We start from the raw sequence: 27,910 nt of genomic DNA on the forward strand, positions 1-27,910 counted from the left end.
CACAGAAGTGGACATCATGCCTTTCTTTTTAGCAAGAAGTTTCATTTCAGAGTCATATAACTGCACTGAAATAGTTTTATTTAGTATATTTTCTGAAATTCTCATTCTTCAAATGTCATACAGATCCTTTATATAATGGTAACACTTTCCAGATAGTACTGGTTACTTTTATGTCTCTCCTTCAAAGTACACATTGCTGTTGCCTACTAGATGGTAGGTGATATATATATATATATATAGGTGCGTGTGTATACGCACATAAGCACACATTCTTCTTTCAGATAATAGTGCAAGAAAACATTACTAATTGCAACTTACATCAACATTAAGGATACTTTGTATGCTACTAAGAGGGATTTTTTTTTTTTGTAATATCAGTTGAGTATGGAAGATGACATCACGATACAAAATACTAGTATTAACTAGTTAAATATAAAACTATACAAAGTTTAAAGGCTAATGTATATTCAAACAAAGTTTTAATTTATTGAATGAACATAGCAAAACATGTTTTGTTTTGGTTTTGATTCATCACATTAAAATTTTTCTGGAGCTGAATTAACATCTCAGGTGAGGTAAAACTCTAAAGATGTTTTCATGTCTTCCCTGACAAAAGACTAAAGTGAAGGAATGAGAACGTTGAAGAATTGTGAATTCCCAACATGCTCTTGGAGTTGCAGCCACCAGTAAAACCATCTTATGACACATTTGAGTGAAAGAAATTGATGACAGTGGTGTTTGAACTGAACCAGGTTTGAAAGAAATGGTCTTCCATATCCTGCAAAATCTTTGGAAACTGAAGAATATACTTTCCAGTGAACACGGACATTCCTGCAACATTACTAATAATTCAGAGACAACTGTGATATGGAGTTTCTAAAAGCACAAGACATATTTATCAGGTTTTTTTTTAAGAAATTATTTTAAGCAAATTGAAGTTCTGTTAAAACTTAAAATGCTAACATGTCCCAGCAATGACCAGATTGTTCAGACTATGCCTTCCGGAGAGATAGATGTGAATTGACCTTGTTAAAAGGCAAAATACAACAGAATTGAATTTGAATCCAAATGCATTAATGCCAATTGTTTGCTTGCTTGACTATGAGACTCCGAGGAGCTGTTTTTAAGCAACCAAGTTTAAATACTTGTTAGGTCTGCAGGCTGTAATTAAGATCACCACCTTTTCCAATAGATGTATTCTATTACTGAGAGAGGGAAGTGGATTTGCTAATGCTTAAATAGACATTCCTATACTAATTTATTAGCAGATTTAATTACCCTTGATGTAATTCTACAGATTATAGCGTGGTGGTCTTAAAAACAAACACACACATCACAACAACAACACAAAAAAGCACTTTACTTCAGTTATAGTATTCTTTTGGATATACATTTTTTTGTACCAATGAACAAGAACACTTTGGCATTTGGCACCTACGCTTTGCAAAGAAGATGAATAAATTTTGTAATCACACTTGGATCTCATGGATGTGTACACAGATCTGCTTATCTTTAGTGAGATAGGAAAGACTAAGAATTGACCTATAATAAGCTTTGAAGCGTTTGGGGGATAAAAATAGATGACCATGACCAAGGAAGAATAAGCAGACAAGAATATGATAAACCTCAAATGTCATACAAATATTTTTTGAGACTGTATTTAGCAAAATTGTCAAGAATCCTCTTTTTTTTTTTCCTGAAAGAGTTCCTATTATTCCCACCCTAATGTTAATACTCTTTTAGGGTGGTACCGATAATTTTGATAACAAAACCTAGGTCAAAAAAAAAAGTTCAAAAGTTTGAGACTTTCAGTTTTTTCAGTTAGCTGTGGAACTTCAATACAAATGAAACTTAGGATTTTCCTTGTTTACATATATATTTATTTTAATAAATTGTTTACAAAATGAGCCCCTCCCCCCCCAACACTTTCTAGATCTACTCACTTATAGAGGATTCACTAAGTAAACAGATGCCCTTCCATCTTCCACCAATCAAATTAGGACCACTGAAGTTAAGCTAGATGACAGCATTATAACAATGGCATAAATGACAAAGGATGTTAATTTTATTGCCAGTTCTCAGAAAACTGTAGAGGATACAGAAAACCAGTGTGAAAAGCCTTGCATAATCCTTCATTTTTCCACCAGCTGAGGGTTTAATCTCAGCAGCGCTCTGGGCAGCAAGCTGTGCATTATCTACTACTCTGGCATTTTAGAAAATCCATACATCTGACGCATACAGCATTTCAGATAGCAGTTATTGAAACAGGTAATTGTTTTGTCCAGATCACGATGGGTATTGAAATGTGTATGTCTGGGAAGGCTTACTCTAGGCAAATAATTATTTCAAACTGGGTTAAGGTAGCACAAGGGTTAAGAAAAAGTTTAACAGCCATGTTATATTGGAACAATCATTGTAATGCCAGTGCTCTGGGCAATGACAATCTGTTAGCTCTTTTCTAAACCCAGCACAGGCATTTGTAATGCAAATGTTAGCACACTGAATATATGGCACTGTTTCTATACTCATTCATGGGAGAGGGGGAAAGAATCATGTGGCCCCATCCCCCCAGCAGCAGCAGCTCCCTGTAGAGAAGAGACTAAAAAGTAAACGAGCTAATCTAGTTCTTGGTGTCACTAAACACAGAGATTGTTGTTCAGGAGTGGTTATAGCATTTGTTAGCCTTGTCTCTCCTTTTCAGCATAGAACAGGTTGATGTATGTAGTGAACATGACCAGTGAAGCTGGACCATTTTACAAGAGTACATCGGATAAGAGGCAGACCCCTAAACATTCAGCTCTGACCCTTCCAAGACATATACAATGCCATATACATCTGTTCCTGTGATACATATTTCCATAAATACTTCAAGAGTTAAGACTATGTCTGTACAAAATATTCACAGTGAGAAATGTGACATGAGAAAAAAGCTAAAAGAAGTATGAAGCAGGGGAAACCTCTCCTCCCAACACCAGCACTAGATGATTGACATTTTAACTGTTTCTCACAGTTCTGATTATTTGCATTGTTATTACTACAGCTATATCTATAAATTATCTCAAGAAAAGCAGGGATCCTCAAAGCATGAATAAAACAGTCTGTGAAAAATAAACCAATGCAACACGGAAAAGCAACTACAAGCTGGGTAGATTTCAGGCATTATAAGATACATTTCTAACAAGAATCAGCACTAATAGATTCTGGTTCTCTTCATGGGGCAACAAATGCTCTAACAATCTACTGCATTTTTTCAGGAAAATAACCCTGAAGTCTATGTAAAAAAGTACACATGGAAGTCATGAAAGTAAAAGCAAAGACAAGGAAACAACGCACAAAGTAATTACAGGTAATATCATTGGGGAAATATCAAAATCCTTCAAGAATATAAAATCCTTCAAGGCCAAAGAAATTACAATGTTTTTCAATAAGGAACGGTATGAACAAAAACCTAACACCAGAGAAAGCTGACCAGGGATTTGCAGCAATTAGTGATTGATTTTATCCTTTCAGAGAAAGGCACAGTCTTCCACGATATCACTATAACTGCAAAAAAAAAAAAAGGTCATAAAATTAAGGCAGAAAAAGGCAATATCCAATTATAATCCAGAGATCATATCCAGACATGATCTTCATTCAAAGAATAACCACTGAAGATAAAACAATGACAAGAACTATCTATGAATTTCAAGAACTGAAGAAAACTGAAGAAAGTATCAGATACCAGCCACCACAATACACACTGGAACACCCTGATGGGTTACGTTTTATTAAAATTTCATTTACACCTTATACAAATATATATAGAAAAAGCCTACAGTTTTAAGGAATGTTCAAGAATAAAGTAAAACCAGTATAGAAGAAAATGTTTCCTGTCTGATAGTGTCATTAAGTTAAACACAGAATATATAAATACTACACATACATCTTGTGTGTGTGTACAACACCACCCTATAACACTAGTTTAAAACCATTTTTTTTTTCATTGGAAATCATTTTAAAATTCTTACAGTGGAAGTGTGAATACCTGAAAAAAAAAAAGCCTACTGTATAATTTATTTTGCTGACTGACTTTTCATGGACTTGTTAAGAAACCAACCTTACATTCACTGGAATAGAACAAGTTGGAAACTGTTACGTAAGAATACCTGGATTTTTCTGACAAGATCGCTCTAGTGAGAATTCACACCATGCCAGTAAGCAAAGAAGATTTTCTCCCAGTCACCTAAGATCCTTGACTAAAATAAAGTCATTTTAAATTTAATTAAATACATAAATAAAATTGCCAGGAATAAAGGAAGTGAACCTGGCTACTTGTCTTGGCAGAAATTAGCAGAGAGAAATAGATGACAAGCTACATTAGCCACATTCCATATCTTAAGCAAGACCCGATGGCCAAAAACAAATTAAAAATTAAATTTTCAAGTTGCTCTTCCTTCCATTAAAATGCATATGTTAAAACTAGAAATCTAGCAAATGTTTAAGGAGACTGCTAAATTCTGCCAAGGCAGACACCTCTTTCACAGCAGTAGGTATGAAATGGAATTTTAGATTTTAGGGTGTGTTTTTTTTTTGGCACAAGTGCTGAGATACAGTGGAGTTCACAGCTTGTCACCTCAAGATCTACAGAGAAAAGCAGATGGTGATACTTTATATGATTTAAAAATGAAACTGGAGCACCTGCCATGACACATGCTATCTAAGGTACATGAGAAGAAAGTGTTAAATGGCCTGCAGAGAGGGTAGATTTCTGTATTGTTAAAATGTCTTCAAATTACAAGCAAGGAGGGACAGGGAATAGAGAACATGCGAGAAAGGTAGAGACCTGCTCATGCCCAATTACAATTTGCAGCAGCAAAATAAATTCCCATGCCAATTTGTGTGATTCTTTCTTCATGAAGGAGTAAGACCTTGCAATTCCACTGAATTACTATGCACTCATTGCACTAAGCACTGCACAAAGAAAAGGCAAAACAGTCCTGGAAACCACAGTGTTTTACCTGATACACTAACTCATGCCACTACTGAGCTTTATTAATTTTTGTTTCTGTCCCCATGTATTTACTTAAGAAATTGCTGCTCCTAAGCACAAAAACAGAAGGTACGAAGACATAAGATTACATTTTCAACAGTATTGACCACCAGAGCTATTAACAAAATTCTGAAGTCTTTAACAGTGACAGCTACAGTTAACTGCTACAATCTTCTAATACGGACATAATTAAAGCTGCAAAAAAGTGTCATTACTCTATAGGATTTAACAGCTATCTGTGTTGATAAATGAACAACTTGAACACAGATATGTCTTGCATGACTGAGTATCACTTACCCCAACAGACTCATGCCCCTAAATCAAGAAGATTTTGAAAACCCAACACATCATGTAAAAAGCTTCAATGATTAAATGAAGCAGTATTTCTCAAATTTTCGTTTACAATTAATGACCTACAGAACCTTCTCGGTTTTGTTCAAACTGACCTGCAAGAAACTAAGAATCAGCATCCTTCACCTACCTGGCTATGGAAGTAAGCATCCTGAAAATAAAATCAAAATACCGAATTGCTATTCTAAAACATGGCTCAGAGCAGGGCATTTACCTTTGTATTTTATAGAGTAAAATAGTTGAACTAGTGAAAAATTACCTCAGAGGAAGAGATATTTTAGGGTTGACATCATGTGGCAACTTCCATTATTGTATCCTAAATGTATGAAATAATTCCATTTGAATTGAAACATATTATTGATACTTGAAAAAAACGTTTATATTTCTTCCCCAAAGAAATTATTTGAAGACATTATGATTCGTTAGGAGGAAAAAATATATATATGATTCCATTTAGCATACCAATAAAATCAGATGGGAAGTCCTACTGAAGGACTAACTCTCCTTAATGCCCTTATTCTCCCTTCATTATGCCATTGATGTCCCATGAAAACAACATTAATTTGACATGGATGAGTTATGACCCACTGTTTCCTGCACAACCAAAATGATGCCCAAGGCAGGGTTTTCTGCTTTGGGTATTGGGGCCAGAAAGATATGCATAAAACCAGCACAGTAGAAGGAGCAATTAAGCTACAGGTTGTTTTGCTGTAAGCAGTTAACCAGCTGTGCCTAATAAATTATTTGATTATACTACATCCTATAGTTTTGACATCAGTGGTAACCATGCATAAAACTAACATTCAGGGATTTTGTATATTTGCACGTGTGATTATATCATTAATTCCTCCTGGCACTCATTAATGGACCCTGGCAATCCAGCACTATTGGTTTTTCCATGCAAATGGTCAGCATGCTCACAACGGCTTGAAAGCACAGGCTAATAAAATACAACAATCCTGAGAAGGAAATGGGAAGTGTTTGTTACTCCTATTTCCAGACAAGAAAAGAAACAGACCTGTGCAAGGCCATTTGCACACAGAGCAGAACTGAATAGAAGAGTAAAACTGAGGTGTGTAGAAACATCGTATGTGTATATACAATGGAGATACATGCATGTACATACACGAACATGTACAAAAACTTAATTCAGTAGAGATATAAAATATAACACCAAGAAACTCTTGAACTGCAAGCCTGACATGGATATTTTTATGAGTGGAATACCATGCTAATGTACACAAACTGTTTCTGGCACCTGCACTACTTTGCTCAGTGGGTTTCCATCATCTTTACATGCGCTGCTTCATGCTCGGGAGCTACAGACATCACGTTTCCCAGTCCTACACTGCCTCCATGCTACACTGCCTTCTCACAAAAGAAAGAGAAGTTCGGTCTGACAAGAAAACCAGATTTCACAGTCTCACACAAACAAAATTCACAAATACTGCAAGTCTAAACAGCTGCCCCCCTTGACCATATCCATTTCCTAACAAATGCTGGCAAATGAGTTCTCTTCATAGAGAGGAGGCACATTCTCATATGGCCAAAAAGAACCACAGAAAGCAATAATTGTTCTCTATTTAAAAGTTTTAGTCTTCCAGTGAGGACCCACAAACTGTCAAGATGACTTTGATGACCACCATACATCACACGCAACAAAACAGTGAAACGAGCACTTCTTAAAAAATTCAGACAGCAATTCATAAACTATTAAATGCAAGATTATGAATAACAAATAGATGAATGTAAATTCTTTTCTCCATGGATAATACATGTACAAAAATGCAAATTTTTCAGGATAAATTATGCACAACGAATGAGTCAATCAGCCCTATTCCCTCATAGGCCACTATTTCCAGAAGCTATTTTAAAGTGAGACAAAATTGGTGAATTTGTATCATCTATTTTTGTATACAACAGGAAAGTACATGATAAACCCCTTTTTTATTCCCTTTATTAAAGCATTCCATGAACATGAATGGCAACAATGAACACAAGCAGCAGCTGTAATTAATACTACAGTGAGAGCTAAATTGCACATTGGTGGATTTGGCTAACGTCACAAATTTCAGTAGTTGTGATCAGGCAGTTAATAACAAAAGATCTAATTTATTAAGTGATGTTAGCAGACATTTGAACAAAACAGCCAGTTTCAGAATTCCATCAGCATCATGTAAAATACCTGCTTGTTCAGGGACTGTTCCTAAAAGCCAAACCTCAGTAATTCCAAGGGGGATATACAATCAGGAACTGCCATTGTGAAAAAGACATATCATACAGAGCTGTTTTTCCCTGACCTCCCAGCCAGCTGTACTTCCCAGGACCACAGGATCCATCCTACTTGGAGGACTTCAGCTCTCCTGGACAACAGGGAGAAAAATACCATTGAGTTTCTTTCCCCTCTGCTCCATGGGCCAGGATTTCAGCCTACAGACTTTGATGCACACTATAAAAAACAGTAAAAATAGTTGCAGCCACCAACTCTCTCTCAGCAGAATAGCCCTTTCTCTGATTCATTACCGAAACTGGAGCAAGACCTGATAGAAGGACTTTTCTGATGAAAGAATGATCATGCACATAATAAAGACAGGCAAGAGGATCAGAAGAACTCAGCTAAACTGGGACATCAAACCCACCCGTGGTTCACACCCTCCATGTAAAATAGTACCAAGTTTTATAATTTCCAAACGTTTTTAGCAACTACAGCTATATCGGGATCAAGGAGTAAATTAGAAGGAAAAAGCAGTATCTAGTGGTAATATTTTACAAGCAAACACTTGTTAAGCTAGTCTCTTCCATTAACTGCATACAAGTTAAGAAAAAAAGAGCCACCAAAGACATGTGTTTTCTCAGATATCATTTAAAGGTTAAACCAGACAAGCCCCCTGAATAGGGATCTAATTAGATCAAAAGGCTCAGCTCAAAAGATGTGACATTGTACAGGCAGAGAAAGTAGAGACTGCTCAACATCGCTTCTGTCAGTGACAGTTGAGGTTTCCAGATTGCTACAGATACTTGCATGTGCATCCTGGTGACCTCATTTACCAATGAAACACCTCAGTTATCATATAAAGGGATTATCCATTGAATTCACACTGAAGTTAATATGGCCAAATATCTTTCCTGTCTTTGTAGAGCTGAATCTTCATTTACATGTAGCTGAGCTTTTTTTCCCCTGCCTTCCCTTAAGATGGCATGGTTTACTTTAACAAAGTAAAGTGAAGTCAGCATTGAAGGGTTAAGAAAGAAATTGCCAAGTGTGCCATTAAAAAGTTTGAACTAATCTAAAATAAGTGCAATGCCTTTTTAAACAGGGAAAACGACATTGGTCCAAATTTAACTTTTTCAATACAGATTCACAGACAGACAACAAAGAGAACATAGACTCAAATAAAATGAAATGAGATTCAAAACGCTTCCAGAGTTGGTGCTGAAAACAAAGCATGCACGTGGGCATACTAGGCTGCACTCTTGCAAAGCATAAACAGAGTCTGCAATAAACTGCTTGATGTTGTCTTGCTGGTCATAAAGCTATGAAAAGCAAGGAATATGCCATTTTTTTATAACACTTAAGGGCCCAATGCAATACAAACTATAGCTGGCTTTCTGGTAATATATGTTTTGGGAGTAGATACCAGTAAATTTGAGTTTTATATGTGCTTTTGCAATACAGGACCTGAACATATTTTTTGTTGGATTAGACCATTAGGTAGCTATAGCTATTCTCAAAGGACAAGATAAGTGACAAGCCTTCTGAACCCCAGCAAAAATATAAATCACTAAAAAAGATAAGAAATCCTTGATTTAACATTTCCAGTATTGAGAGATTTTTTTTGTATTCCTTTTCTACTTAACAGAAACATTAATGTTTTTAAAATTTTTAGATTTGTCTTCATACGGATGCAATAATACCAGCACAACTCTATTAAATAAATGTTTGTTTCTTCCCACAGCTTTCAAAAGATAGAATAAAAAATGTTTTAAAGTATAGCTGAATCATCAGAAGTAAAAAGAATTGTTGCCTTAAGGCATGAAGAATATCATGCACTTAGAATAAAAGAAATATTAAAGTCCTTCTACTTCATCTTCTAACTTCTACTTTATCTACTAACTTCTCAAAATATATCTCCCCCATAAAAATTGTTATAAAAATGCTGAATCAAACAGCAACTACTCAGTGCTTCCAGCCTTCTTCCTTTTGTAATGACTGCAACCACCACCAACTTCACCTCCATTATTCAGGGTTTCAAGCTGAGCATCATCTCCAGATCCTCATTGTTTCTGCTGTATAGAAATCTTACCACTCACTCCTGCAGAGCAGCCCAGCTAAACCAGCCTTTCCTATCTAGACACCAAGCTGAAGCTTAGTCCAGACACCTGTTATTGTGATGCCAGGTGATTGCAACATCTATGTCCCTGATGTAGCTAACCTGGTTCCTTCAAAATGATTTGCAGAAGATAGCCTTTTCAATTCATTGCTTTGATTACACAGCCATTTTCACTAACTCCTTCCATTTAGTTCCTTTGGTTACCCACCTGAGATGCATCTCTATTCAAGGCCATCCCTGGCCTATGCCAATCTCTGTACAATCCCACATTCACAGCCCACAGACTCCTTCAGTTTTCATGAATGCTAGCTCTTCACAACCTGTTCTTAAGATTGCTTCTGACAAAACAAGCATCTTTTGTCTTCTTTGCTACTTAAGGCTGTTGGAAAGACTTCTTCACAAGCTGCTACAAAGGTCTTTCAAATACCTTCTTAAGATCTTTTTGCATTGATACCTATGCACAGACAGGACGTGAGGCTACATAAGAAAACTTCTGGTTTCCTTCCACTGTCCAATATGTTGATGTCCACATATTATTTCTCATTATACTGGGACAACGTATTCTCTGGTGCAGAGCGTGTTTTTGTTTCACATGTATTGAATTCCTAACCCAAAGCAGCCATGTTCTTAGATAATAAAGTAACACAAATGAACAGTAATAACCTTAAACTGAATTTTCTACATTTGTAATGCATAATTTTAGAACAACTACTCGTACTGTTCTAAACACTACATACTTGAGCAGATGTACATACATTCTCAGATCTGAACCTATTTAACACAAGTCTTTATGCATTAAGCGTCTACGTGCGATGAATTCCAGATAAGTTAAATATAACAACTTCACTATTAATGCAGCAATCTTCCTGAGTAACATGCTAATTTTTATCTAAGGTGCACATAGGAAGTACAAATAATAAGAACATTAACAAAAAGGGCTTCTTTTTAGGATTAACAGATTTGTGTTAAAAGCAGATTATTTGAAAACAAGTTACTGAAGCAATATTCAATCAAAATGACTACTCTCAGCCATAAACATACGGGACTCTCTAAGTACCCAGGGTAATAAGTCTTGTATATTATTGCTGGGAATTCGTTCAAAGCCCAAATCATTTTTAGTTTGCAAAGCTCTCTAATTTATTTTCCATGGTTGGAAGGAATCTGCTGCTAAACTAAAAATACAGTTTTACCCCCCATTATCTCTGCACATAAAGAGTCACACAGCTTGAGGCTAGAATTAACATGAGATAGGCTATTATGACTGTAAGAACATTTAGTGGTCCCTGTTGACTTTGCAGTTTGTAATAATAAATATCCTCCCCATAATCTCTCACTTTTTTTCCCCCCTAAACTTGATGCCTTGAGGAGTTCTTGAAGCTTGTGATAAAATACTAACTGTAGTTACCTATTTTGTTGATAGCATGGATTTCTGCTTCTCCTTGGGCAAAGTCATTTAAAGATATGGTATTTGCAAGTAAATGCTTTTAAAAGTATAACCCTTGATTTCATTAATGCCCTACAGAAACATGGTGTCCTACTGTAGTTGATTACTGAAGCAAAACTAAATCTGCTTGTACAAAGCAATGTCACTATTTTATAATGAAGTGTTTCCTCTTTCACCAAGAACCTTGCAATCAGATGTGAAGGTTATAAAGCATGCAGCCTGCAACTCGAAAGAATCTTATCATCACCAATCAAGGTAATAATTAAAACCAGATTTCTATAAGGAGGGGCTAGACATTTAAACGGTTTTACAAAGTATCACACTTCATGCACATGCTAAATGGTGCAGAGCACTTGTGCTATATTAAGATGCTGAAAGTCTCAAACATGTAATCTTTTATACATAAGTGACTCTATATACTTTGGTATTCTGTCTCCATACAACACAAAACCTTATTTGCCTAAGTTACATGCATTTACGATTATTTTTTTAATCTCATCACCACTACTACTCCACCCAACTTTTGCAAACAAAACACATTCAGGAGTAAAAAATTAAGATAAAGACAACATCCTTCAAACATTCAGAGTTCCAATTCATCAAAAGATCTTCAAACTCTGCAGTAACATCCCACATTTAAGATACTACAGTTTAACTCATTCTCACTTTTTTTAACCCAGAAGCTTGTTAAGTGAATTTAGTGGATTATCAGGCAAAATATTGACATCACAAACCCCTTCTCACATAAACAGACAAATTCAGCCTCCACAGATGTCACACAGTCCTCACAAGAACGAACTAAATCAAAACATGCTTCCATACCTACATGTGTATTTCCCCTCTATTCTGCATGTCTTGCATGCTATAGGGCACAGATGAATAGCAGCTCTTTGGCAATTGATTCATTTTGAACAGTGAAAGGAAGAATCAATTAAGTTATTTGTAAGACCAACAGTACGCTCCCTGCTTCACATACATGCCTAATTCATCTTAAATTACTAAAAGACAGGAAGCAAGACTTCTAGATTCACTACATTCCTCAATATTTTTAAACTAACTTTTTTTATTATTATTATTATTTTTTATGGGGGGGGGGGGGAGAAGCAATGAAAACTTTGAAGGATATAAACTATTTCCAAGTAGATAATCCACTGATGTTCTAATCACAACCTGGCTTATTCTTACATTATTCTTACCAAACAGCAACTCATTAGTTATTTGTAGATAGTTAAATACTTTTTGTTATAAAATCTGTCTTATAAATTTATTTTCAGTGCTGTTATTTCATACCTGTGCATTTGCTAGATGCAACTCCCCCTCTCCTCCTATAAATGAGGTATTTTTCAGTTCTTGTGAGCTTTACAGGAACGTTGTCTAACCTGTAAGATGAGGGTGAGATACACTGTATAAAACACTGTTTTTTAGACTTGCATACATAAATAAGTGATTTCATTTTGAACAAAGCAGAAGGAATGAATTTCATAACCACGATACCAGATGGAACTTCCAGCATCTCCACTGCTTCTCTCAGTCCTCTTTATCCTCTCCTCTAGGTCCTTCTCATTTATTCCTATTGTTTCTGACTTTAGTTTTCTTCACAAATTTACACACACACCCCTTTTACAATGGTAACCTATCCTCTCTTGTACCTTTCCAGCTCACCTTCCTCCTCACAGCTTTCTCCCACCATGTGTATTACCACCACCTCCCTGCTCTGAGGGCACCACGATTTCCAAGTGTTACTACTGAGTGCAATTAGAGATAGCATCACGACACACACACACACACACACACGCAGGCTTCAAGGGATTCATACACCTAAATGCAACCATAACATTCAGCCTGGCTTTTCCATTTTGTCCTCCTCCTAACTCAATCTGCCTCCATATTACAAGGCATAAGTCACATTAGCCTTTACACAATGATCTCACAAACTCTTAAATATGAAGGTGCTGTGTCTGTTTTCAGTGGAGCTTCTCCATGATAAAGTAAAGCACGTGCAAGTCTTTGTGGGACTTGGAACACATCCAGCTGCTGAAGCACCAAAGACACTTCTCTTTACGACCTTGTTTTATGCCATAAGCATTTCATATAACAATACATTTATACAGTTCTTTGATCATTTATCTTAATCAGGCTCCTACAATTTTCAGCTTACCCACTTCATTCTTTACTACACATGGCCTCATTTAATTTTCTTATATCTGCAGATGAGAAATTAGGCCCAGAAGAGATCAAACAGTACTGAATTTGGGTCATTATCCACAAAGCATCCCAAGACAGCTTGCCTTAGATTGCCAGCTTGCAAGGTTTCCCTCACCCTAGCAAGGGAGGTAAAGAAGACTAACAACTTGCATTAGACCAACTGATATAGTCAGAAAGCTTGAAAAGATTTCAAGCATAACCTTGAGAGCTTCTTTAAGACTCACACGCATGGAAGCTCACTTCCCCCTCCCCCCCACCCTTTCCTCCAAGTATATAAGAAAAGTATTTTTCCAGATCAGCTGTTACATAGACTATCCTGGAGAACAGCACATAGAAGTGTTGCCTTATGAGGGTATCTTCATATCAGCCATTTTTTTTCTGAGCACCTGTTTTAAGTAGACTGAACCTAAGTCACCTGTTTTAAATTAACAATATGCTTAAATATTTTAATGGCCCACAGCCAGAATAGCTTGTACACACATAGATTAAAAAAATCATTTTTTGCACTTTGAAGCTGTTCGGTTTCAAGTTAATACAGGATATCATACCATTCTTCTGAACCGGTGTTTTTGACCTGCTTTACTCTGTCTTCAACAAACAGAAAATAGGAAGCCCCTTCTTCCATTTGCTACTGACATTTGCATATGGTCACTAAGGAAGGGTTATTTATTCCATCTGATTGATTTTTAAAGTTTGATTATAGCATAAAAGACTACGGGTTTTTTTATGTATTTCAAATAGACCTTGAAACAGGACATTGAGAATCTACAGGCAACACTGAAGTTTAAGCATTAGTCTTTTTAAGAGATAAATTCAAGGACTTCTCAGTGTATGGTACCATAACAGCAATCAGGTTTGGAGCACAAAAAAACAACAGTTGGCAAGCAATAGCTCAGACGTACTTTATTTATCGCAGTCATGAAGTCTATTATGGACAGCTTTGTTTCTCTCATCACAAGAAAACATTCATGAAGAAATATTATGGAAAAGTGCTTTTCTGGTCTCATAGCTAATTAGCTCATTTTAAGAGTGGCCTGTAGTTAAGCTGCCCAGACTTTCTCTCAGGAAAGTGGAGAACTGAGCGTCAATTACAAGGTGTCTCCTCCCCTTCATCTGTGCGTTTTTAAAGCCAGAATTTCAGTTTTGCTTACTAATTCATCCCTGACTGATTTGACTAAACAGACAGCAACAGATACAAAGGAATAAACTTGCAAAGTCTATTTTACCTACTTTACAGTGAATTGTTAAATTTTCATAGTATTTATGTGATCGAGCATGACCTGAATTTTAGGCTTGCACAACTAGATTAGAAGAACAACTAGCACTAAAAGGCCATGCAGACAACAATGAAAACTTGCTATTTGGAATTAAAATCAGTACTTCCAGAAAATTAAGTAGCACTGTCACAAAATAAATAGCTTATAGTTACATATGCTCACATAAATCTTTACACCGTTATTATAATATTCCAGTAGATTCACACAGGGTTATAAAAGTGTGGTTGATGAGGGTACCGCTACCATAAACTTACGGTTCTTCCCCAGGTTAGATTTATATCTAGCTATCAAAATAGATTACAGTTGCCTGTTTTTCCTTACAAATTACATTTTAAAAAGGACCAACAGTTTCAGGGGAGGGAAGGCATGCGCAGCTAGTGTTCAAACCGCCAGCTCTGTGTTTTCTTCAGTGCACTGTTAGCTCCAGTGTGGTGTTTTTTTCCTAATTAGTTGGAGCGCACATAGTTAATCGCCAACGATAAAACCACAGCTAGGTACAAGCCACCTCATTAAAAATTAAGGCTTGCAATCAGACACCAAAACCCATGAGAATTTTCACTTTTTCCCCCCACTGTCGCGCCCCGGGCCAGCTGTGGCCCCTGGCAGAGCGGGGACCGCGGCCGCCCCGAGCCTCCCCGAGCTGGGGCCAACTCAGCCCCACCGCCAGACCCAAGCCTGGGCCGCCTCATTCCTATTCCCGGTCCCATTCCCGGGCGGGGAGGCGTGGAAGAGCTGCGGCCCGTCCCCGTCCCCGTCCCGCCCCTCGCCGGCGATGAGGCGGAGCCGGGCGGGCTTGCGGGCCCCGGCCGCTTCCTGGTCACCGCAGCAGGAGGAGGCTGACGGAGCCCGCGGAGGCCATGGCCTCGCTTTTCAAGAAGAAGACCGTGGACGGTGAGGGGGCGGCTGTCCCCGGCCCTTGTAGAGGCCCCGGGCACGGGGGAGATGGGACCGGGCGGGGCGGCCTCGGGCCCCGCGTCCCGGCGGAGCTGGAGCTCGGGGGCTCACCGAGCACAGGGCCCCGGGCCCCGTCTGGGGGTGCCGGGGGGTAAAGGGGGGACACACGCATGTCGCTGCCCGGGGGCGGGGGGGGGGGGGCGGGACACACCAAAAATGCCTGCGGGGAGCTTGCTGGAGCAAACGGGGAGGGGGCCGAGTGCTTTTGGGGCTGGGGAGGAGATGGTGGGCGAGGGTCTTGGGACAAGTTGGTCTCGTCGTCTCTGTGGCCGAGCTGTTAACAGATCTGTGTGTAAGAGTCACCTTCTGGAAAGTGAAGCCAGGAAGAATTGCTTAGCTCCTGAGTAACTCCAGGACACACCAGGCAGCCCCCCGAGGAGGCGTTGTTGCCTCATGCAACACCTGGGGCAGAGGCCAGGTGTTGGCAAGAGCCCTGAAAGTGGCTGAGTGGTGGTGTGTTGGGTGTCCCCTGTCAAATCATATGAGGCTTGGCTTGAGAAGTGCTCACCAAAAATGACGCTGCACGTCAGCCAATTGTAGTTCACCGAGGAAGAGTACGTAGTTCCCACTTGTTCCTTCCCATTTCTGGCGCACAGTCTGCGAGGGGGGGAAGGAGGAGATGACTGAGCTCCCATGGCCAAGGCAGGTGATGGCAGCCAGGTCAGGGCATCTCTGGTCCAACCAGTTCTCAGGAATGGAGGCGCGTCCTCCTTACCCCCGTGTGCAAGAGCAGGTGCCACAGGGGGATGGCCGTTGGCAGAAGGCTGCCTCAGAAATACCCCGTCGTCTTCTTGCTGCTGGAGCAGAGCTAGGGTTTGGGTTCTTGTTCAGAGTTCTTATCTTGTCCCTCACTTGCAAAAATAAATGGAAGGGCTTGAACGTAATTGAAGGCAACTGTTCTATTTGGTTTATTGCTATCTTTAGTTTAAGCCATGACGTGAGATCAGAGTGAGGGAAGAAAAAAAAGAAAAAAATCCTACAGGAATAAGCATTGTGCTAGCCCTTATTGTCTCCTGACAATTATATTCCTAGTTTCTTATTGTCTTGAAGTTCCTACTTCTCGAGTTTTCTGCGCTAAGGGGATTTCTTTAATAGTTACTTCAGTTAGAGAAGACAGTCTTGTATGTAGCTATTAAGCCTTTTCTTTCATTTTCACAAGTGCAGCTGTGCAAGTAATATACGATTGTCTACCTTCAAAATTACTTGCCTGTAGCATTTTTTTTTTTCAGAATAATTCTCAATGACGCTTTGCTCATGTGAAGAACGTAACGTTATGTACTGTATCATCCTTCAGCTCTTTGTTAATGTCCATTGAAAAGTCTGCATTTCCCAAAGATGATTTTTGTGTATTTCTAGGAGCAGGGGTAGCTAGTACTATAAAAAGAAGTCTCCTTACAGAGTTTGTTTGCAATATGTGTTTATTTGCTTGAAAACGATTGATGGGAGGGGGTAATACATGTCCTCTTCAAAATACTACTGAAGGTTTTGAGGTTTTTTAATTGGAACCTGTCAAGTTTGAAGTTATTTCAGCTATGGATGTTTTACAGTATCTCTTAATGTGAGAAAACAGAATCTGAATGCCTCTTTGTTTCTAGAAAAATAGTTGCAAGCCTTAACAACTGAAAAGGGTGTCTGTGTATCAACAATTTATCCTTCATGCCATCATTTCTGCTGGTAACTGTGCCTGTTTGCATTGATTTTTCACGTGCCTCAGACTTTAAGTACAATGGCATAACCACACTATGATGTTCCTTCCGTGGATTAGACACAAAATTTACATGACAGTTCACTCCTGTTAACCTTTCATCCAAAGTTTATCTAAGAGTAGATGCATGCATTAGGAATAAATGAATCTTCCTAACAGCATTAAATTGTTTCCTCTATAAAGGTCAGAGGATGCTGAGTCACATGCAGACCTCTCTACCTTTGCCCAGGTGAATCACACCTAAGCACTCACTGTAAATTCTAACAAAAGTTAATTGCAACTAGTGTGACTGACGCCTATATTAAAAGTAATACTTTTAGTAAGTGGGTGTTACCAGTAAAAAAACTTTTAAATAGCAGAGTGAACAAAACATTTATGAAAGATGATATATTTCATGTGATAGCATTCAAGCTTCTGCATGCTTTGTCAGATGTCAGAAAACTTAAATTTGCTATAAAGGCCTCCACTTTTGTACCTAAATATTCTTAGGCATCTACTAATTGAAAAAGTTTGTAAATTATTGCTTCATAGTCTAACTTGAAGTTGAGCTGTACAGATGTAGTACATTTATGGAGAAAAATAATCTCCATTAAACCAGAATGAGGACAGAGAAGAGCAAGATCCAAGATTCGCATCTCAAAGTAACTTCACTGTTTTCATGGACCTAAGAACTCCTTAACTTCTCTGGGATCTCATATATTAGATTTCTTCAGCTGACCTCCTTCTTGCAGTTGGGTCTGACTTGTTGAAAAGGTCTGAGCTCACAGTGACAACGTTAACCCTGAGTTAGGCTTGAAACTTGTCAAAAAGTGCGCGTACCTAACCCATACCGTAGGGTTAAGGCTCTTGCTATGGTGCAAAGAAATATTCTAGGTAAAATAGCCTTTTTGTTACTGCATATGGCCTATTCTGTTGAAACATAATTGTGTTGTATACATTAAATATGGGCAAAATACAATGTTAGGTATTTGAGATACCAACAGTTCTTTTGATATCTGGCTGTTCGTTCTGAATGAGAAGAAACTGTCTGACACACGTGTCTGCAGAGCACTCAGCAAACGAGATGTTTATATAATATTGAAGACCTTTTTCTATCTATATTTCTTTCCAGATATAATAAAGGAGCAAAATCGAGAGTTAAGAGGTACACAGAGGACCATAACCAGAGATAGAGCAGCACTTGAAAAACAGGAAAAGCAACTGGTAAGTACAATAGGGAATTTTATTTTACTCTTTAAAGACAAACACCTGCCCAATATAACAAAAAAAAAATATGCAAAGTGCTGAAGATACTACTCAGTACATAACAACTGAACACTGAAAAACTGGATTTTTGACTTCTCAGTTATTAAAATTTTGTTGGAAAACAATTTACTATCTAAAAGTGATTCTCAGTGTTTAACATAGGTAGAGCCAGAAACAATGTATTTGGATTAAATAAGTATACTAACTTTTTTCCCCTCCATCCTTAGTATTCTCTATCCTTCAGAAGGTTTTTTTTTCTAACAGGCTTTTGAATCAATGGTCTAGTAGTGGGAAAACTAAAAATTGTCAGTGCTACCATGCGTTACCATGACTCTCCAGTAGGAGAAAGTGCTTGAAAAAGCATAGAATGTCGTTAATAACCCCATGGGTTTATTCTTTTCATTCATCTAGAACTTCCCTAAAGCTAGCTAATAATATTAAAAGTATCTGCCTAAACTAAGATTTCTTGAAAACTTGGTGAATAGGGTTTATCAAGTATTCAATGAATGGATGCTGCACCTGTGTGGCAGTATAATAGTTTAAATGGATGTGACAGATGGTGTGGTTTGATGCATGAAGATACCCTCCAACTGTGGGAAAAACTGTATAAAACCAGTTACTGTTTCAGTCGCTACTAAGGTGTTTCATGGCAGCAAGTCACATGAATATTGAGAGCTGGGTATAAGAAATTAAAAGAGGTCAGAAAAAGTGTTTCTTGAAGCCTTGAACAGGTAAGATGTAATAGGTTACTCATAGATCAGGCATTTTTCAGTATGAAATGTTCTGACTCTGGAAAGACCTAAATTTTCATGAATACTTATATTGAAGTTCTGATTATTTGTGACATTGAATTATTTCAGAAATATTGAATTTCTAAAGAGAAGAAAGGAGAAGTGAATCAGGTCTTCAAAAGAGTTAAAAATATACTGTTTGTGTGAGAGAGTCAATGGACGATAAATATTAATTTTTCTGAGTTAGATCAGGTGAAAAAGGACCAGGGACTTGTCAGTCAATCCCAGAACATTTTGTTATGTTCTTTCCTCAGAAAGTATTTTTCTCCTGAAGTATGAGATACTATTCTGAATACCTAATATTGTACAGACAGTTCTATTTCAGTTCTGTAACCTTATATAACTATATGAATTTTGATTATTTTTTTTTTCAGAAGAACATAACTGACTTGGATAAGCTAACCCCAAAAATCTCAAAAGCAAATAGTGTGTTGCAGCTTGCTAGCCAAGTTCTTCTTTGTTAAGAATAAAATAATCAATATATAAGGTTTGATTTCTCCACCTGGGTTGTCTGCAGTAATATAGCAATGGTTGGTGTTGGTTTTAAATTTCACTTTGAAAAGCAAGTTATATATGCTACTTAGGTATTGATCTCAGTGAGAAAATCAAATGCTTTCCATTAAAACTAATGTGCAAACTAGAATTTGCTGGTGAGCAAACTAATCTCTCCTATACTTTGCAATTATTGAGTTGTTGAAAAAAAGAAAATTCTGGGCTTGCTATAGAATTCTGGTTTTGTGATCTCCACGAGCTACCTACACAGAGGACATCTTTGCATATATTTCTGGCCTCTAATATTTGAACAGTCTTATGTTCCTTACTTGCTGATCTGTACTTTCTTAGGTTAAAAATAATATTTATGACAAAGCCCTCCAGAAATTACGGACTTTTGGAGAACATCTTGTGCTGGTGCCATCTCTATAGTAAGCTTAACCACAATCTTCTCTAGTAGTAAACCTGACACAATGGATCAGTTTACATTTGCCTTTAAATGACTGTTTTGCATATTCTAGTGACCAGCGTTTACTTTTTTGGTCCTACATATCCTCTTATAAGTGCATTTTTCTGGACCACCAGTGTACATAAAGTGAAGCATCTGTATTTTCATAGCAGGTGTATTCTCCTGAAGAGTTACAGTGCTGGTCTTAAAGGCTACTTTTACTTAATGGTAAAAATCAAAATGTATAACTGGCATCATAAAAAGAACTCAGTTACTATAGCAAACTCTTTAAAAAGGCTAAAAAGGAAAAACGTTTGGAAAGCTTACATTACTGAGTCACAAATCAAAAGGCATAGTTTTAAATAACTCTGTTAGCAGAGATTTTTTTGACAAACTTTTCCTTGGTACCTCTGGGCTAAATAATTCTTCATGGATTGATAAATAGGTTTGTTTATTGTAACTCATTGCTGTCTACAACATGCACTGACAGATGGACAAAATATACCACTTTTATTATGTGCTAAGCTAAGTCCATGTAAATTGTGTTGGCAAACAGAGCCTATGGTTGTTGCCTATCTGCCATTAATCCACAAAAAGGTTACGAGATTCTCTTTAAGCTGAAAAAGCGTTTAGCAGAGCATATGAACTTTCCATTTCTTCCATTCACAATATGGCTTACAAGTGAATGTAAGAAAGAAGATTAGAGATTGCACTAACAACTGGTTGGCCATAATCATTTCTTCACTTTTTTTGAAGTGTTACTCCATGCCCAGATATGGAATTGAACGTTCACATATAAATTAATATGACGTTATGCAAAAGTTGGTGTGAGGCCTTTTGGGGAAACTGTGTGCTACTTTGTTATAATTCAGTTCTGTTGTTTTCTTTTTTTTTTCCTCTGTCAAAGCTGAAAAGCATTGCACTTATTCTACTAAGTAACCTTGGAAGAAAAGCAAGTATTTTACTATTTATGTAAGTTTTAATGTCCTGAAAAAAAAGTCAAGAGTATAGTTAACTTCTGGAATTTTATTCAAGTTAAGGCTTGAACATTTTATAAAGTCTTTGAATGAAAATTCAGTAGAAATAATTATTTGTTCATTTTTAATAGGAACTGGAAATAAAGAAGATGGCTAAGACTGGTAACAAGGAAGCCTGTAAAGTTCTAGCAAAACAGCTTGTACAATTGCGGAAACAGAAAAATCGAACATACGCTGTTAGCTCTAAAGTCACTTCTATGTCAACTCAAACAAAGGTCATGAACTCTCAGATGAAGATGGCAGGAGCTATGTCAACTACAGCAAAAGTAAGGTGCTACAAGACATTCTTTTACATTAAAATGCAGTATATGCTTACAAAAAGTTAACTTGTGTTATTTTGCTTACAGCAATTGAAGGAAAGCAATTGAATAAAGTGTATTGCTTAATAACCTGACCAGTATTGAGGATATAATAGGGAAGTGTAATTTGATTCATATTATCAATTTTTTGAATAGTCAATTCTGCCAGTTAGTGTCTAAGCAAGCATATTTTCTTGGGCTAGACATCTGTCAAATGTTTACATGATAAAAATCAACTCTATACCAGTGGAAGAACTTTGTTAGTAGATTAAAAAATAAAAATTTAACAAACAAACCATGCCATTACAGTATCTTGCTTGTATGTCACGTTGCAAGCAGTTTTTATTGGGAAAAAGTGGGGCACGCTTCAGATAGAAATCAAAGCAGCATGTCACAGTAGCTGTGTAGTTTATGTGACGAGTAGGTTATTACTTCGCATCTTACATTTCTGCAGAAATTTAATCTGGAATTCCCTGTCATTCTCACTCTCCATGCTCTAAGGATCCAGTATTACATTAAGTTTTCTCGCAAATCTTGGTTCATAAAAGGCCCTGAAAAATCTCAGTTATCTTAGTCATGAACTTTTTCCAACTTCTGCAAACTGACAAATAGGGAGCTTCCTTTTGGTAATCAGGATTGTTCAGCTCAAGGTGCAGGAAATAGAATTAGCACACATAATTGTAGACAAATACTACTTTTATGGAGTCCAAGATAAATCCAGTTATGTGGCAGTTAAACCTAAAAGAACAGCACAACTTAATGCAGAAAGTAATTATGGCTTTCTAAAAAAGGTATTTAGAAGCATTATTTTGGCAGGTATCAACCTCTTAGTGAGACAGAGTTGTAGCTCTGCAACAAGCTTTCTATTTACCAGGACTAACCCACAAAGGGTTGGCTTGTCTGACTACACAACCTGTCAAGTTAAACAGTTTACTCAACAGTCTGTAACAGTCTTACATATGAATAATTTGATCTTGCTTTTTAATTATTACATTGTCCATGAGATATCTTGGATTAAGTTTCTCAAAACCAAGGTATTACAAAGCTAATTATTAAGATGTAGTCAGTTAAAATATTTGAAAAAATATTCCAAGCAGCATCTAGAAAGGTGATGGTTTTTGAAATACAGCAGATACTTCTATGGACAAATTTGTGTTACATTACCAGAAGAAGGTATTAAATTATTTTGGTCACTTTTAAAGTGAACATCTTTGCTTCATCCACCCAGGAAGGTTGAAAAAGAAAGCACTTAGTAGTGCATTTTGAAGCTTATAAATTGTTCTCAATCTCATAACCATTAGTGAATGCAAACAGTTGCCTCAACATACAAGACAAATACGTGGAATGTGAAGCTTTCAAAATATTATTCAAATACTTTTTAGCATGTATGGCACTAATTCTGGACATAGATGACTACTCACTGGACTTTACTGTTTAATCATGCATCTGACCTATATTTGCTGAAGATATATAAATGATATTTCAATTTAGTGCGGATATTCTTGATATTCATCTGTTTACTGTTAGATCATGTATCTGACCTATATTTGCTGAAAATGCATAAATATTTCAATTTAGTGCAAATAGTTTTGATACTGATCTATAACTGGAGTTGAAGAATTCTAACAAACTAACATCCTCAAAGTCCAGAACAAAATTTTCAATTCATATAATATGAATATGAACATAACCTTTGAAATTCATATAACATGTGAAGCATAGTACACAATCACTTTAAACAAAATCAGAAATGAAGGCAGAAGTGCTTGTATGAAGCCAGTAGTAGCTGTATAGGTTAATCAAAAGAGTTGCTATCAAGTCATCTCTTTTATCTTCTTTAAATATAGCTAGACTTTCCATTTAAACTGCTCACATCTATATTTATATTTAGACATCTCATGAGATGTAGTAGCTTGCTTCTTAGAAAGGAAGAAAGCTGCAAAGGCAATGCTCCATACTTATAGTAAAACAGATGAAGTTCATTACACCATCACAGAAAGTTGTCTACCCAGTGCAAAGGTTTACCATAAGCTGCGTACTTCCTGAGCGTTTTAATATTCACTTTTCAGGTAAAAGTAAATTTTTTCCATGAAGAAGTAACATAGAGAAACAATTGCAAAGTCTGTCCTCTAGTGGTGGTTGAAATAAACGTACCATACTGAATAAAAAACCTGCAGCCATTTAGCTCTGTAAAATGTATAGACTGCAACTAAGGAAATGGTTTCCCATTCTTTTCATTAAGATTAGGCAGATTTTTCCTAATACACAGCTAGGAGAAGAGGTGTGGTAGGTTGGCAGACAACATTATTTCTTACTGAGTACAGACTGTTTATTGATCTTCTGTGTATCTATAGTTCTCTCGGGACGTAAAAAGACTAGTAAAGTGAAATTTGGACTGAAGGGTATTTTCTATTAGAGAAGTCTTATTCCTTCTTAATGCATGTATTGGCCATTATTAATGTCTCACTGTATAATTGAGGTGATTTTTTTTTTCAATTTTATTAGACAATGCAAGCAGTTAATAAGAAAATGGATCCACAGAAGACACTACAAACTATGCAAAATTTCCAGAAGGAAAATATGAAGATGGAAATGACTGAAGAAATGAGTAAGTTCTGGGAACAGCTAGCAGCATGCCATAGTATTCTTGAAGGGGTAGAACCAGTCTAGGAACAGGGTTCGAGACCACTTCAAAACCTTGTTGGCATAACTAATAGGAGAATGTGAAAAATTGCCCTTTCCATATCTGATTGTTCTGTATGTGCCTTTTGTTCTAGGACTGGACACTTAAAAATGTTGAGTTTAACAGAGATTATTGATCATCTCAGCTTTATATACATGGTGGTATGGAATGCGTTTGTCTCCTTTTTGATTTTAAGCCACAAACTTACTTTTGGCGTGTGATATAGAAAAGGAGTTTCTTTCAGTGTCAATCCACTGCCAACTAAATAGTACAGAACTTCCCAGTGTTGCGAGCACAGCTTGCATCCTTATCCTAACCCCTGCCACTGTGTTGGCCCTAGTAGGTAGCATGGACTCAAAACAGGATTGTTGAACAGGATGTCAACATCTCTACTGCTCTGAATTGCATTGTTGCAATTCAGAAAATAGGTCAGTAACAATTTTGCGATTTGTTTTGAAGAAGAAAGGGCTTTTTTAATGGAACTGTAGATGATATTTCTGAGAAATGTTAAAATCTAGTGGAGGGAAAATAGAGCAACTGAACTGTTTTGGAGAAACTAAACATTTTTATAATAGCAGTCATGCCTTACCCTGTTGTCCCTTCAGTTGTACTCACAGGCTTTGCACAGCAGAGGTAAGAAAACCTCTCCAATATAAAAATGCTTTCTGCTGATATCTTATCCAGTGGTATTATTACTTCATTTTGGGAGAGTTGAAAGATGACACTAGGTTATTTTTGTAATCTCATCTTTGCATAACGCAATGTGTTGGTTTTGTTTGTTTTTTTCTTTGAAGTTAATGATACTCTGGATGATATCTTTGATGCTTCTGATGAAGAGGAAGAAAGCCAGGATATTGTTAACCAGGTGCTTGATGAGATCGGAATTGAAATCTCTGGAAAGGTATGGATGGTTTTGCTAAGCTCACATATTTCTTCCCCTTCATTCGTGTTTTTTTGTCATTTTTTTTTTTTTCCCTAAAAAAGTTTATTCTAACATCCTTTATTTTAAAGTCCTGTTCTGGAAGTCAGGTTGTCATAAAATGTATTCTTTTGACTAAAGAAAATTTCTGTCTCCTTCTAGATGGCCAAAGCTCCATCAGCTGCCAGAGGCTTACCGTCTGCATCAACATCAAAAGCTTCTACCATATCAGATGAAGAGATCGAACGGCAGCTCAAAGCGTTGGGAGTTGATTAGCTTGATGGCAGTAGTCTGCCTTCTAATTATTCAGCTGCAGACAGATGTAAAAAGTGCAAATACTCTTTCAATGCAACCAATGCCTAGGAAAACTCTGAAGCTTCAGAAATGACAACTTGAAGTTGGCACTAGGGAGGGAGAAGGGGAGAATACTTTGAATCAATTGATAGGGAGAAGTACACTTGCTGCGACCAGTGCATGCCATCTTTTTGAGCACTGGATTGAATAGGGATGTAGTTCTAATGATAAATTTATACCTGATCTGAATCTGACCTCTGTTGAATTCAAAGTTTTCTTCTATCTCAGTTCCTTTTCTATCTTTAGAATTGGCAATTCTGTGGCTGGTGGTGGTGTCTCCTAGGACAGCACCTGTATAATATATATCCTTTTTATAAAACTATCACTATAGAAAAAAATTTAGTCTGACATCTTGGCACAAATGAAACTTCACCTTTGCTCTTAGTTGAAAACTGTTTTGTTTTGATAAGAAATAGCCTTGGACATCCAGAACATTTAGGCAGAAAGAAAAAGCAGTTTATGCATTTCTTTCAGGTTTGTGTAGTAACTTTGAGTTGATTAAAAATAGCTGATTGTTCTTTTTACCGAAGGGGAAGGATACAGTCCTTGTGCAGTTAATTTTACTGGAAAAGGATTTATGTTAGTGAACTTCGTTGCATGAAAGGCACTGATTGAACTCAATTGTACTGTAAAATAGCTAGTTTCAACAGAATTGCTGTGCCTTTATGTATATAAATCTTGTACTCCTGTGATTTTTTTCCAAATGAGTCTTTGAAAGGAGAGTAAACTGTAAGAAAGATAGTTTCCACAAAACACTATGGTGTGAGCTCTGTGTACACTTGATAAGACTCAGTGAAGTTTAGAAATGCACTTGTTCAGAAATGCTACTTGCGCACTTGCAAAAAGGACATTTGCCTGAAACATTTGTATATATTTTACAGTATTTCATAATGGGAGATAACTGTGCATAATGGAATTGTTTACTAAGATGCAGTTGAGCACATTGATAAGCTAAATCTAAATTTTAGTTAGAAGAACAATTTTGGATGATACATGATAATTACTTGTCTAAACACTATAATAAAAGTGTTCTGGTTCCATGAAGGCTTTTCTATGGTCTCTGAGCTGCATCAACGTGATTCCGGCTTTAGGTGGAATACATTTGGCTACCAAAATAAGAACTGTTGACATTTTGAACAGATGACAAAGTCTGAGAATGTAGTTCACAGTTATGACTTCCCGGATTGCATAAAGTTCCTCGGCCCTTACTCTGATGTAGATTACTTTTCCTAAGTTGTGCTGATTTACTGGGGCTGTTCATTGAATAGAAACAAAAAAATCATTGTGGTTATAAAGAAAAAAGTAAAATACCTCCTAAGATTAAAACCAGAATAATTTTGGGGTACAAATTTCATAAAAAGACTTTGCTGCTAGGAAAAGTGTAGCAAGAAACCATAACCTCTATGAATCTACTGTTGTCACATCATCTGCTTTAGGGTTAAAATCACCAGAGAAAGAAAAAACAGGTGAACCTTCATCTGTTTTTTGATATAGAAATTGAGGTGTTCTTTCTCTTTGGAGGAAGTAAGGGACATACTATTAATCTGTGAGGTAGTGGGTAGGAATGTGTAAGTTTATATATTGCATATATCTCTGATACGAGGTGAATTTTTTTTTTCAATTTATTTTGTAAAAATCTAATAAAAGGCTTTTTACTCCACAGTGATCTGTCCTCTGTAAGGTTAGTCTTACACATCAATCTCTTGGTGGGCTTTCTTTGGACTTCTGTTAGATCTGTTATGGGTCTTGCTGATGACCTCTTGGCTTCCATAAGACTTTTGATACCATTGCTACTTTTGGTTGTGGGGAGTTTGAAACAGTTCTGCTCTTCAGGCTGTACAGCTACAAGAGCAAAAACTTTGATGGTGTATCAGCTCTGCTCCCTTACACCGTATTTCTCCTTTCCTTGCCTTTCAATGTTAAAATCCAAGCTTAAAGCCACAAAGACAGCAGCTAAGTTCAGAACATTTGACCAACCTGGCATTTTAATTATTATACTGTGACTTTTTTTTCCTAATAGTTCCATTTCCTAAATATTTCCTTTTGACCCAAGCTATAAAGGACCATAATATTTGCTGAAGTTGCCTGTGGGCCTTTGACTCAACATTAAGCATAGCTTTTGATTAAGTTTGCAATTCTTTTCGCTTGAAAAGGAGTGACTACTCTTAGGCATTGAAGAAGAAACCATACAGTGAAATTAGTTAGGTATAAAACGTTACTGATTGTATTTTGGTTGAACATCAAGGCTTGTGTCCTTTCTAACTGTATTTTATACTTTCAGTGGCTGTTAAAATTAGACGTAATTCTGTGATGAGCTCTTTATCTGTAGGGTCTTTGAAGAAGAAG

The 27,910-nt window shown here is 37.0% G+C and overlaps 2 protein-coding genes across 4 annotated transcripts in view; one reads left to right on the forward strand and one right to left on the reverse strand.

Annotated features, from left to right (window-relative positions):
* Positions 1-446: 446 nt before the first annotated feature.
* Positions 447-27,910, reverse strand: part of POU1F1 (POU class 1 homeobox 1) — a 218,574-nt gene continuing 191,110 nt past the window's right edge. The window contains exons 7-8 of one of the 3 annotated variants that reach the window (XM_083846826.1): positions 12,446-12,534; positions 447-3,543 (exon numbers count right to left, since the gene is read on the reverse strand). In XM_083846826.1, the coding sequence (XP_083702952.1) occupies positions 3,449-3,543; positions 12,446-12,534 (184 nt within the window). In that variant the 3' untranslated portion in view covers positions 447-3,448. Of the gene's footprint in view, positions 3,544-5,639; positions 5,697-6,460; positions 7,744-12,445; positions 12,535-27,910 lie in introns of those variants that run through there. The other 2 variants (XM_083846830.1, XM_083846831.1) reach the window with 2 other exon arrangements.
* Positions 15,371-27,230, forward strand: CHMP2B (charged multivesicular body protein 2B). The gene is made up of 6 exons (XM_083847073.1): positions 15,371-15,528; positions 18,408-18,499; positions 21,381-21,575; positions 24,114-24,216; positions 25,086-25,192; positions 25,373-27,230. Exons 1-6 carry the CDS (start codon positions 15,495-15,497, stop codon positions 25,484-25,486), a joined length of 645 nt encoding a protein of 214 aa, XP_083703199.1. The 5' UTR covers positions 15,371-15,494; the 3' UTR covers positions 25,487-27,230.

This window comes from Anser anser (genome assembly GCF_964211835.1).
Source record: "Anser anser genome assembly, chromosome: 1".
In the NCBI taxonomy this organism is placed as follows: domain Eukaryota; kingdom Metazoa; phylum Chordata; class Aves; order Anseriformes; family Anatidae; genus Anser; species Anser anser.